The sequence below is a fragment of the Pundamilia nyererei genome, unplaced genomic scaffold (assembly GCF_000239375.1).
Source record: "Pundamilia nyererei isolate P.nyererei 1_Seehausen unplaced genomic scaffold, PunNye1.0 scaffold00459, whole genome shotgun sequence".
Lineage (NCBI taxonomy): Eukaryota > Metazoa > Chordata > Actinopteri > Cichliformes > Cichlidae > Pundamilia > Pundamilia nyererei.
This window is the reverse complement of record NW_005187860.1, coordinates 128,828-142,025: the sequence shown is the minus strand read 5'-3', so window position 1 is coordinate 142,025 and position 13,198 is coordinate 128,828. Positions and strand designations below refer to the sequence as shown.

The window sequence follows — 13,198 nt, the reverse complement described above, 5'->3', positions numbered from 1 at the left end:
AAAAAAAAAAATCACATTGGTGTTTTTATAGACCTATGTGATTTTTTTTTTAAACATCCTTTTTATTGTCCTCAGCCTTTATTATTGTTTGTGATCATTTATGCATCATTTATCTTCTACTTTTTTTTAATTAACTTGTTTTTAATTTTATCATTTTATGTTTTCTTGTTACTCCTCAGCCTTTCTAAGGCGACAATTAAGTGCTGAAAGTGCCACAATATAGTGACTCTCGCCGTTTGTTGTGTCGAGTAGAGAGTTGTAAACATGTATGAGTGTCCGGTGTCATGGAGACCTGGCATTGTATGGTTCATTAAGAGGCTGCACAATGATCCTCATCTGATTGCTTCTGCTAGGCCATTCTGTCTGGCTTCAAACTGGTGATTTTTGCATAAAGCAGGTGTGCTGAATAAATCTGAATGAATAAAACTCCATGACTCATGGCAGCTGGTAAATTTAGAAATGTCTTAGTGTTATCCACTTAAGCCATCTTTTATTTCAAGGCTAAATGCCCCTTAAATTGCCTAAAACAAATGCTGAGGCGCTGCTAAGAGTTAAAAACAATCCAAATTCTGTTAGCGCCATGAAACGGGCACTAACAGATATCTATGAAATGTAAGTCAGCTAGTTAGTTTCCATCTAAAGATAATATAATATATTATGATTGAAGGATTTCTATTAAAAAACAGGCAAGTACACAGTAGAGCGCTACTACAACTTTTATCAGTTGGGCTAGTTAACATGCAGTATAATGAAGTGCTACTAGGTGGCTAGCTACAGAGCTATGGTCAATGTTGGGGAGTAACAGAATACATGTACGGGCATTATGTATTTAAAAGACAAAATATGAGTAACTGTATTCCATTACAGTTTAAAAGGGTGATACTCAGAATACAGTGACTTTGTTGAAATAAATGGATTACACGGCGGTATTTTCCTGTTTTATATGTTAGGCTGTGCCCTCTCTATTTTTGGTAATTCCACGCTGGTGGAAACGCAAACAAAACACACATTAAGGGGCTCTAATGTCTGTGTCTCAATCTCACGGCCAATGTCACCTCTACTTGCAGCCCACATAATGACGTGAAGTAATATTTTTTTTAAATGATTATTTAATTAATAATTTAATATGAAGGCAATAGCAGACTGCTACAGGCATAGCCCTAAAGAATGTAGCATCATGGGCAGTGTAGTCCGTGCTGCAGGGAGAATGGACTGCCATACCCGTTATGTGTCTGTGAGCGAGGGAGGGAGAAAAAGGAGAGTGGAAAAGTACGAGCTGTCACTGAGCAGAAACGGGAGCTGGAAGCATGTAAATATAATAATAACCACTGCAGCCTTACCTAATGTCAACCTACTGTTACTCATTTATAATAAGATTTAAAAATCTAGTTGGTATTGGTATGGAGAGTAACCTTCAGTAATAGTAATAAGTCACACAGCAATAGTACATTCATGTAGTTGTAAAAAGCATGATAATATATTAAGTAATCCAAAGTATTCAGAATACATTCATTGAGTCAACCAAGAGAACGTCCACAACACGAGGTTGATCATGAATATGTTGCTGCTGGGCGATATGACCCAAAACTCATATCTCGATATTCTTCAGCTGGATGGCGATATAAGATATATATCTCGATATTTTTGTTAAAGCCATAAGTTAAGAAGTTAAGGCGTTAACGTCATTTTAACGAGATTAACGCTGACAGCACTAAAATAGTCATCTCCAAATGTTTTCAGCTCCTCTTTGATAGCTCCATGTCCATCTTGTCGTTACCTGCAGGTGAAGCGATGGGGGAGGAGGAGTTGTTCAGTGAAGGTGCGAGGTGAGGCAGAGTAACGCAGCGTAGAGACAAAAGTGGACGAAAGAGAGATGCTATATCGATATAAACGATATTGTCACATCTCATATAAAAATATATATTGATATGTTTTAAAAACTCCATATATCGCCCAGTCCTAGCTGCGTAGTTTGAATTACTCGCTATGGAAAAGTCTCGATACAAGTTTAATGTTCACACTCAAACCTGAGTGTGACCCGAGAGTGATTCTTTTCTGAAATGCTAACTGTGTTCAGTGTTTTTAAAACCTTTAAGACGTGCTGCACACAAACAGAGCTAATGGAAAACTTCAGAGGGCGAGAAGGATGGTCAGATGATTTCTGGGGACTCATCAAAGCACTGCTGCACATTAAAAAGATTAAAGCCTTGGCACTTAACAGGGGGATTACGCAACAACTTGAAAATAATTAGTTCCATAAATTAAACCAAAACAATACGATGTACATGAGCTCAGTTTGTTGGAGCCTCTTTAAGTGAGGCTGCAAGATGAGGTGCACCGACACAGACGTGCAGATGAAAACCCAAAGGACTGCTGAGCAACCTCTTTTCATTTATTGCCACATTTCCCTCTCAGACCAGTTTCAAACGTTGCATAATTGAAAAAAAAACCTGCTGATAGAAACCAATTAAAGTTATTTCTGGGTTTTGATTTGTCGCCCGATAAACTGAGAGTCAGTGAGGGAGTAATTGAGTGAAAAGTTGGGGAAGATGGATCAGAGCTGAGTCAGTCACACTTTATGATCGCTGCTTTAGTGATGAGATGAGCCTGGTTGTTACTGTGCTGCAGTCAAAAGTATTAAACTCAGTGAACCGCGAGAAGAACTGAGGGGCAGGAATGATGCTCATCCAGCGCCATCACACCACCCTTTGTTCACCAAGAATGCTCTCCAGTGGTGACTCCTACCTAAAATAGGCCTTTTCTGATGGTTGCCATGGGTTCCCAACTATTCTATATCCCAGTGAGTAAATCCTAAACAAAGAAGAAATTCACCATAAGTACGTTTCCTCACTTGACCTCACTGCCAGTGGTTCAGAGTTGACCCGCCCATAACAAACACTTTGTCGTGTATATATATAAGTAACAAATGTTACGCACGAAAAACAAACCAGTAAACATTACATTTATGAAATTCATCTTATTCACATTCACAAAAACATTTCCTGCTCAAAAACCGAAAAAGAAGCAAAGGTGGGGGAGTGAACACCATAACTTGAGACCAAGTGACGCAGGATTCTGAAAATCACAGACAAGTTCGAGTCTCAATGACCTTGACTTTGACTTCAAGCTCACTGAGACTGGAAATCTACTAGGATTTTCAAATTCATGCCATAAGTGCACGGGCTGCCTCCAGTATTTTAAATGTCATCATATCGAGTTATCCATATTTAATGTGCAGTACAACCATTGTATCCCCTATGGTTTTGATATATGGACGAGACAGGGTATTAAATATTTAAAATAAATTTTGACAATCAGAACCTGAAGTGGATAAGTGGAAGAGAAGAGACGGGCTGTATTACCCCATTTCATTCATGTGGTGCTTTATAAACTAAAGGTTTTTTAATCTAATTTTTAAAACTGATATATATTTGTAAATCTTTTCAAATTGTCCTCGTGACTATTCCACAAATAAATTACTATGGTACACCTATGCCCACCTTTAGACACACCCCTGCATGTCGGTATCACTCGTCTTTTTAGCACTAAAGGGTACACAGGGCTGCCGTTGTGGAGACTTCAGAGACATTTTATTTGTCTCCAGCTGACTTCACTGCCTCTTTGAGAGGCTTTTGAGAGGCTGTGAAATCAGCAGGATCATCTTTTCTGCTGTGGTGTTTTCAGTGGGCTTTTTGAGAAAAAAGGATCCATTTAAGCTGAATCTTTTAAGGCCTTTTATGCACACATGCTCCTACATGGGTTTATACTCCGTTAAATTGATTTTCAAGTCACAAATGTGAGTGAAACACTTACGCTGTCCAGCATAAACGGCACAATTTTTCCGCTGTGTTGTCCGCTCCACAAGAGTGTTTATATAACATAAAACTTTTTGCTGCTGGTGGTAGTTTTATGTAAAGGTCAATGTAGTATTTTGGGTTCACAGTTTAAGTTACAACTGGCTTTACTGGTGTATATAAATTAAAGAGACAAATTGCAAATTCTTATTCATTGTGATGTTGTTCTTATACTCTGTGAGGTCTTAAAGAAGTCGTATGTACCTTGAGCTGAAGGAAGCACCCGTCTAACTTAATGCTGCTCCCCTGTATATGTGTTTGTACCGTCAGATGACCTGGAGCGCTGCATGTACCCCCTGCTGCCCGGCACCCCCCTCACTGGCACCAGCCTGCTGTCGCTCAAGCAGAGTCAGATCACCTCGGCCGTCAGCCTGCTCGACTTTTACTGCTGCAAAAACTGCTGGTTGCCCCCAGAATACTACCTGTACTCCACACCAGGGCAGGATGGAAAGCTTCTGTTACTGTACAAGGTTTCAGACTGACTAGATGTTAACACATAAACATGCATGCAGTTAAACATATCTGAGAGGTGTCTGAATTTATGCACATCCATTGTCCTTATATATGTGCAGGATCCAGTTAATGACATTTAGAGTTGCTGCACTGACATTTTTACAGTGTATTGGATCATTAGCACCTCTTCATGTGCTGTGTAGCTAAGTGTTAGCTAGCTCTCTATCCACGCTAATTGTAGCTGTCTTTAAAAAAAGTAGTGTTAGTCATACTTCTTAACTTGTGCGATTACACAATAGACTTATGGCTAAAATCAATACTGTTTGCTATTATCTATGAAATATTGTTGTGGCTCATGCTATCCAACTAGCATTTTCATTTGGATGCCATTTTGCTAGGTTAGGCAGCTAACTCCTAGCTGTAACTTAACTATGCTCAATGAATCAAGTGACTCCTGATTTGTGACATTATCTGAAAAAGGTCAGCTAAATTACGAGATCAGCCTTGGAAGTTTGGAGGAAATGGCAAATCACAGACTAGATTTTTGAATAATGTTAGCTTGCTTAAGGTTAGCTCAGGATTGACCCTAAAAGCTAAACGTTTCACTCCATAAATCAGTTTTCCTGTTGTTGTTGACACTAGTTTTCCGTCATAGCTCAAATGGGCTTGATTACATAGGTGACTGATTTTTTTCTGGCTAATATTAGCTAACGTTAACATACCTGTTAACATGAACAAAATACCACCTGTACCACATGTAGAGAGCACTGCAGACTGCATTAATGCATAAACATGTACTCCATAAATCTCCATAAACAGCTGCGAGAAGGTGTAATACAGAAATATGTGTGTGTCTGTAACCATGCATAACATTAATGACGCAACCACAAATATAAACACAGCTTGACCGTACTGAATTATTTATAGCTTCTATATATTCCATGCATATGATTCTGCTGCAGGCACAAGGACAGATTATTTTACAGCCTGGTGGGACAGGGTTGTGCTGCGGGCTGCAAAGTCTACAGCAGTAAATTATGTACGTCACAAAGCTGAAATGCAACACAATTATGTACATAGATGAGAGATATTTCTATGTTACTCAGTTTAAACATTTAAAAACATAACTTTAAAAGTACAAATAAATTGATATTCAGTGAATTTTTGCTTATTACGTGTTCTTGTTTCAGTGAAGTCTTACATATCATGACCATCTCTAACATTATCCCGTTATAACATCCAGATTCTTCCTGTGTTATCAGCATATGAACATAAAAAAATAACGTTTATATTCTGTAGTGTGTGTAAAATTCAGCAGTTCCATTTAAAGCTGTTTTTTAAATTTTTTTTATTTAAACTGTTTCACAAGATGTTAAAGTTACAGAAACAGTCATAAACCAGCCAGCAGCTCGCCTGTTTTTCTTTTGTTTCCCAGCAATGCAGTTTTGACTGTGACTTACCCCATTAATTACCTCCCCAGTCTTTGTGTGTCTTCATTTCAGTGAAACGATTGTTTGTTTCTACATTAACCAAACACTATGTGTGTGTGCGTGTGTGTACGTACATGTAGGTGGTGATACAATCCACACGAAGGACGTACATCCCTGACAAGCTGTGTGCTCTGCTGGATGATGCCAAGGAGCTTGCTGCTCAGACCACCCTGTGGAACCTGGGTACTCCTCAACACACACACACACACACACACACACACACACACACACACACTGTAAACAGTTTTCATGTGAATAAATGAGTAGCTTGTGCCAGACCCACACACTGCCCAGCCTCCCTGGTGTATGCCAGGGTGCTGGAGAGCAGAGTGTGTTGAGTTGAACCTCAGACCAGGACTTGGACACGGATTAGGACCGTGTCGTAACTGAGGGATGTTCTGAGAGTATTGGGTCTGTTATTTGGGGCTCTTCAGCCCCACTCTTGGTTTGCATTTCTTCCAGTAAGTCAGACTCATTTGGAGAGTGCGGTGGACGTCACCAGGGTTCGTCTTTGGTAACAGTTCACAACTTTAATTGGACAGTAACAAATTGTAGGAGAATATTTCAAAGAAATTGTTAATAACGATGTTTCTGATGATATAGATAAAAGAACTGAACGGTGTTTTAATCGATGCTTGCAGCTTGGCAGGCAGCAAATAGAAGTTAAGAAGTATCGTAGGTAGTGTTTTCTCTGGAAACTAAATAAAAGTGTAAAAAAGCCTGTTAGCTAGGATGAAGTTAGGTCAATCTTTTTAACCAGCTGCTGAAAGTCCCACCATGTAACAACATCAGTGGTTTCCGTCCCTACTCTTCCTATCATCTATAGCCAGTCGTTTGTTTACATTTAGGTCGCACATGACCAGCTGCTAGCATCTTCTCCTTCGTAGCCTGGATGTACTCAACAGTGAAACTGCTTGTTTTCTTGCATAATTTGGAAACTGTTCTTTGTTGGAAGTAACTCGCCTTTTAGCTACAAAATCGACATCAGCTGACGTGCATCGCTTGCAGATCTCTGACATGATATCATCTCGATATTAACTCGTTTAGAATGTAACTGCATAGCAGACTATATAACACAGCCCTAATGTAGAGATTTTCTAGGTGCAGCCAAACAAGCAGACACTCTGCTTTGGTTTTGTCGGGGTTACATCTCCTCTTGGTCTTCAACGACCTCCAGCATTGGAGCGGCGTGTAAATGACAGAAAACAAGGAAAGAAAGTTGAGGTTTCCGGTAAAACTTTCCAAGGTCCACACACAGGAGGACACCGTCACGCCTTTCTGTGATGAGTTTGGATCTGTGTGGGTTTTGTCCAGGTACTTTGGCTTCCTCCCACATGGCTTCCACCGGAGACATGTAGTTAGTGGGGTTAAGTTAACTTGTGATCAACTTAAGTGGTAGCTGGGATAGACTTCAGCCACCCCCCTGCCAACTTCCTCTAACCTCTTTAGAAAATAAGAAAAGTAAAGACAGGAAAGGTCTAAAATACTTAGCCTGGGTCAGTGGACAGGCTGCTGTAAAGTCAGAACATGTGTAGTTTAAAAAAAGAGCAACAGTTTCAGATTTGCACTTCTGTCTTTAAAAAGAAAACAAAGTCTTCACTCGAGCAGACAAGTCACCAACTATCAAATTAAAGGCAGATTGTGTGTCTTCCAACAGCATCTCAGATGGGAGGATTCATGAGTCACACTGATGTAAAGGATCTCAAAAGGAGGCTCTCTCACTTTAATGGCTGTTTTAATGAGGTTATAATAATAAGAGTTCTCTCCATCATCAGTATTCATACAGCAGGACTCCTTTCAGCAGCAGTCTGCTTTTTGCAGTCTCTCATTTGTTTGTTGTTGTCCAGGGTTCCTGCAGGGAATTAAAGTCTGACATTAAAATAAAGGAAAACACATTTCCTGTAAATGTGCTTTAGGAAAACGCATTTGAAGATGGAGTGTTTAAAAATAAAAAAAGATGCTTCATTGTTGTCGCCCTTTTCATCCTGCACCCTTCATTTTAGGGTGTAGTAACGTGGATCAGCACAGCAGGGGGTGTAACACTCACACTGAGCAAAAAGAGAAAGTCAAGTGTGCTCCAACCTTTTTAGCTTACAACAATAATGGATGTAGTGTTTATTGATAAATAAATATTAAATTGATGAGAAATTCCAACATTGTTCCTGCACTGTTTAAACAACTCTCAGTCACTTTAAGGCTTTTCTAACGTGTTAAATAAAAAAGAAAACCCCAAAATGCATTCTAGCATCTCGATCCATATTTCACTGCGTATGTTCTGTAATTATGCCTATTAAAAACAAGTCCTTAAAGATTTCATTGTCTTTATCAAAGTGGAAGCTAACAAATCGCACCATTAAAACATTAAAAATGAAAAACGGACATGGGCCTAAATAAAAAAGACAAAACAAAAACCACCAAATTCAGCTTTTAAAATGAAGTAATAGCAGTTTTTGAGTCATGTTCTTATTTAATTGGTGTTTTTTCAGTTGTGTTTATATCCAGAGTATTTAAACTGTTAGTACTAATGTACCTACAGTGAAACAAGCATTTTGAGCGTAGCCACTGATTGGCTCACGGTTCAGGACCCTGCAGGGGCCACTTTGGCGGGCAGTGATTTTTGGGTCACCTAAAAGCTGAAGGAAGGCAAGAAGAAACGTGGTTGTTTCCCCTGAGAGGAAAAAGCTGCTTGGCAGTCGGAGGCTGAACTCTCTCCACCTGCATCTCCCTGGGAGCCAATCGCAGCGTTGCCTGTCTGAGCCAGCGTCTCCTGAACCCTGAACACTGCAGCTTTGAGAGGATCTGTTCAAAGTGAGATATTTCAAATCAACACCAGCTGCAGGCTGCGGGGAATAAAACTTATCAGCTCTGTTAGTGAAGAACTTTTTCTAGGTGTTTTTAACAGCTAAAAAAAACAAGTCTACAAGTATTTTATAGATGTATTTGAACAGAAGTGAAGAAAAATCATGTGAATGGCGAAACTTGAAGGGTCTGTGAAAACCGTTTGTAGCTTTGCATGATTTTAAGTTCAAAATACGCCTTCTTTGTGTAATACTGGGCCTCTTCTCACTTTAATGCCACCTCGGTTGACATTAAACCTGGAAACCTGTTAGGGGGACACCACCCCTCTGTATTTTATTCAGCCAGAGGCACCCATCCATCCTTGGTGATTAGCTAGATAACAGAAGCAGTGGTCTAAGCAAGTTAAACCCAGACCTCCCTCTCACTAGCTACCTTTTCTCAGCAACTGACTTGGGAACCTGATGCAATCTTAAGCCAGCTGAGAGACATGATTCCTTTGTCTTGGGTCTTCTTCTGGGAGGACATGCCTGGGACGTCTCATCAAATGCCCAAAATAACCTCAGCTGGCTCCTTTTTGTAAGCTAAAGAGTAGCAGCTCTACTCTGAGCTCGAACCTGCCTCAAAGTCTGAGCCTTGCCACCCTTTGAATGAAGCTCGTGTCTGCTGCTTGTCTCTACCTTCACGTTGTTTTTAGTCTCCACCAGAGCTCGTGGGCTTAGGTGAGGGTAGGAATGTGGATCGACCGGTAAATCAACACCTTTCCCTTCATACTCAGCTCAGGCACAGACTAGATACCTCAAACTCCTGAGGCACCACAGGACATCCAGAGGAACGCAGCCTACTCCCATGGCCAAGCTCCCACACACCTTGAAATACCTTTGAGAGGACAAGGAGCTCACCTGATGACCACGAACAGGACAAAAACCACAGTCTTCCTCCTGAATTCAAGGCCGGAAACACCCATGACCTCATTTTCTTTTCATACCGCTGCTCTCAGGTGAAGTGATTACTAGTTGAGGATAGTACGAAAATATAATAGAGCTCGAGTTTCTCTCTGAATGTGTCTCTTGTGGTTGGAGCTTAAAAGCAGCTTTAACTCGGAAGACGTCTGGACATGAGTGTGAGGATGAGGAGAAGAAGAAGAGGTGATTTTTAAAGCACCAAGAGGCTGAAATACGATTCAGGTGTTTTTCTTAATTGACTTCAGGAAGCAGGTTTGTGTCCCGGTGGTTTGACGCTCGGACCAGCACAGAACTCTGACACAATTAAGTGTTTTCTTTTTGCCTTTTGAAAACAAGATGTTGTTTTTAAAAAGCGTAGAGCAAAGCTGGGAGCGCCCCGGCGACTGGACGCTTTTAATCAGCCTTAATTGCACCGAATCCATTTTTTAACAGTTTCGCTGCTCCACGGGGAGCCTGAGATCTCTGCACATCCTCAGTCTCTTCCCCTTTCTCTCTGGCTTCCTTCATCTCTCTTCAGGCACTCCAGGTCACAGTATATAAATATATACACTGCTTAGACGCTTAAATCTTGCATACATTGGTGCTACTTGAAGATGAGAAGAAAAACCAAAGTCAGACCATTACTGACTCACTGCTAAACTGGTCGTGCTGCATGATGTTGGAGGCAGGATGCCATGGCTCACATCTGTCACATGCGCCCAGTATAAACCTGCTCTCCTCTGTGAAGATAACGGGGCACCAATAGTCCTGGTGATCTCTGGGTAGGGTCAGATAAACAGTGAGGTCCCACTAAGAGCAGGAGTGGCAGACATCAGGCTGAAAGACAAGGGAATTTCACTGATCTGGTCCATCTTATGTCAAAGTGGGCTGGATGTGGCACATGATGTTTAAATGAGGATATTGGACCCTCATGGAGCCAGATTAAATCGGAGACATGCGTGAGTAGCCCACTGTTGTAGAGTTCTGGCCCTGTTCCATCCAGCTCCAGTAACAGACACAGTAACACAAAGTAATGAAAAATCAGTCAAGAGGGATAAAGACAGAGCAGTGATCTGTGGCCATCACATCCTAAACCATTCTCTCGTTTGCAGTGCATTCTTACTTTTATTTACACCAAAGCAGGTTTAATATTCATTCACAAAAGTGTCTGCTTCCTGACTGAACAAACTGAAGTTTAACTGCTTGTGTTTTTCTGTTTGTCTTATTATTATATATAATAATGGATGCAGCAATAAAAACAACTATCCATGTTACGTAGATATCGCAAAGTCTCAGTATGTACACACAAAATGTAGTTTAATTTCATTGTAATAACCTTTCTTTTGTTATGTGTGACAAGGTAAAAAAAAAAACTGCTGCTGTAACATTCATTGACTCTGTGTGCTATGCGTGTGAGACCACACTAAACTCCCCAACATCAACAAATACAACTGACTATTCTAAAACACCATAAAGCAGCGAGGATATGAAAGTTCGTTGTGTAAAAAAGAGTGGTTTTCAAACTTTTTCTGCCCTAAGCCTGTCTGTATTCATACCTGAAGAAAATAGCAGCTCTTTGTCTGGGCTCTAAAGTTAATTTGAATTCCTTTTTTCCCTGCCAACAATTATTAAAACAAGATAATTGAGAAAAAATAATATTCTGCTTTTGCCTTTCAGCACATACCTTTTCTTTACCTTTGCCCCTTCATAAAAGTCCACATTGATTCCCCTCTGGGCTTTGGCGTGTTTAATTCATTTCTCTTTCATTTACTTCTGCAGTTAAAATAACATTGAAGTTCAAAAATATCAACTTAATTGAAAAAAAGATTTTTTTCCTTCTCCTGTTCTTTTTTAAAGTTTGAACAAACAGTGTATTTATTATCTCTCTGCTCTTGCTCTTGACGAAGGCGGTTGCACTTTTCTCCTCTCCTCCTCTCCCGTAGCTTCCCTGCTTAGCCTCTTATGTCCTTGTCTAGTCTTGTGTTTTTTGTATTACTTTTCCCTGGAACAGTCTCTCACAGTCTGTTCTCTAAAACCTGGTCTCTGAATGCAATTGACACCCCTTAACGAGAAGTCTGGGCTTGGGTGAGTCTGCCTGCTGAAGATATCTACCTATTCGGAACCATGGTAACAGGGATCGGAACCGGCTGTTCAAACCCCCACAAGGCTGCCCGCTGGGATTGGAATGATGGGAGAGGCGCGAGTTTCTCAAAATGGGCTCATTGAGTGCAGCACGAATAAGATCTTGGAGAGGCTACGGCTGCTGTGAATAAATGGATTGGATTTATATAGCGCTTTTCAAGGCACCCAAAGCGCTTTACAATACCACTATTCATTCACTCTCACATTCATACTCAGAATACTCAGGATAAGATCTCTGACTGCAGACTGGATACATCTCGGAAGGGCTAGCTCGGAATAACATCTCTGTGCGTAAATTGGATCACACCTCGGGGAGGCGCACTGCCGTGAGTTCTCAGAATCGGCTCCTTGAGCACAAGAATGACAACATCACAGAACGCAAGTATGGTGAAGCTCACGGCTCTCCAACGGGAGATTGAGAGACCAGTGTTGGACTGTAGAACTGCTTTGAAATTCATATGAGCTGTTCGCACTAAAGTAAAAACCACCATCACTTCATGCGGAGACCCCCTTTTGCCGCCAGCTGCGGTGTCAAGGCTGGAGTTGAACAACACCCTGATAACGACTGTGTTTAGTCTGTCCCCCCCATTCCATGCAAGGCCACCTGGGTTGGCTGGAAGACTGTTTACTTAGCCTGGCAGGGCGAAAGACACTGTCTCAGCTGAACTCTGGACACACATACATATACACTGATATGCACACACTCATCCCCCCCTTCCTTTCCAAACGCCTTCGACGCTTATTCCCTTCCGATGCTGACAGCGGATCAAGGAGACCAGCGCACAGACTGCAGGCCCGGATGTACAGTCTACACTGGCTGTCTCTCACCCTTTACCCACCCCTGTTGCTTGTCATGTGTTTCTTTGGTGTATTAAAAGTTTTTTCATGTGCTATGTGCAGAGGTGTTTTTTTCTGTTCTCAAACTGATCTCCCTGTTGGAGCTCAGTCTGGGGGGAGTTATTTTTTTCTCCTTATCTTTCCTCATGTGGTGCATTTTCCATTGTTATACCTCTCTGACCTGTCTTCCCCATGTGATGTTTTGTGTAATGTATGTATGGTCGGAGGGTAAGATGGCGCCGCCATTGCGTGGAATAGGTCGGCAGCCTTATGAAATTTCCCTTGTGGGACTAATAAAGGTATATCAAAATCAAATCAAACTATGATGAGTCACGTCAAATATTTGTAATCTCACTGTTGACCAAAATAATGCCGACTATCATTCATACCAGACTTGAGCAGCAGGTGGAGGCACTCCTGAGCATCACATCTACAATTCTCTTGCTTTGCAATGAACACTACCGGCATGCAACTTTCTTCCATTGTATGATGCTGTCTCACACTAAACTGTTCAGTTCAGTTCAATTTTATACAGTAAGACAAAGAAAATGGAAAGAAAAACCCAAAACAACAATCATATAACCCCATATGAGCAAGCACCATGGCGACAGTGTGAATGAAAAACTCCATCAAGAGACAGATATTAATAACAGATATGATTCAATGCAGAGAGGTCTATTAA

General features: G+C 41.0%; 1 protein-coding gene across 1 annotated transcript in view; it reads left to right on the top strand.

Annotated features, from left to right (window-relative positions):
- LOC102192103 (probable RNA-binding protein 46) overlaps positions 1 to 13,198 on the top strand; it is a 27,105-nt gene that overhangs the window by 12,009 nt on the left and 1,898 nt on the right. Inside the window, exons 5-6 of the mRNA XM_013916084.1 lie at positions 4,125 to 4,324; positions 5,878 to 5,980. Of these exons, the coding sequence (XP_013771538.1) occupies positions 4,125 to 4,324; positions 5,878 to 5,980 (303 nt within the window). The remainder of the gene's footprint in view (positions 1 to 4,124; positions 4,325 to 5,877; positions 5,981 to 13,198) is intronic.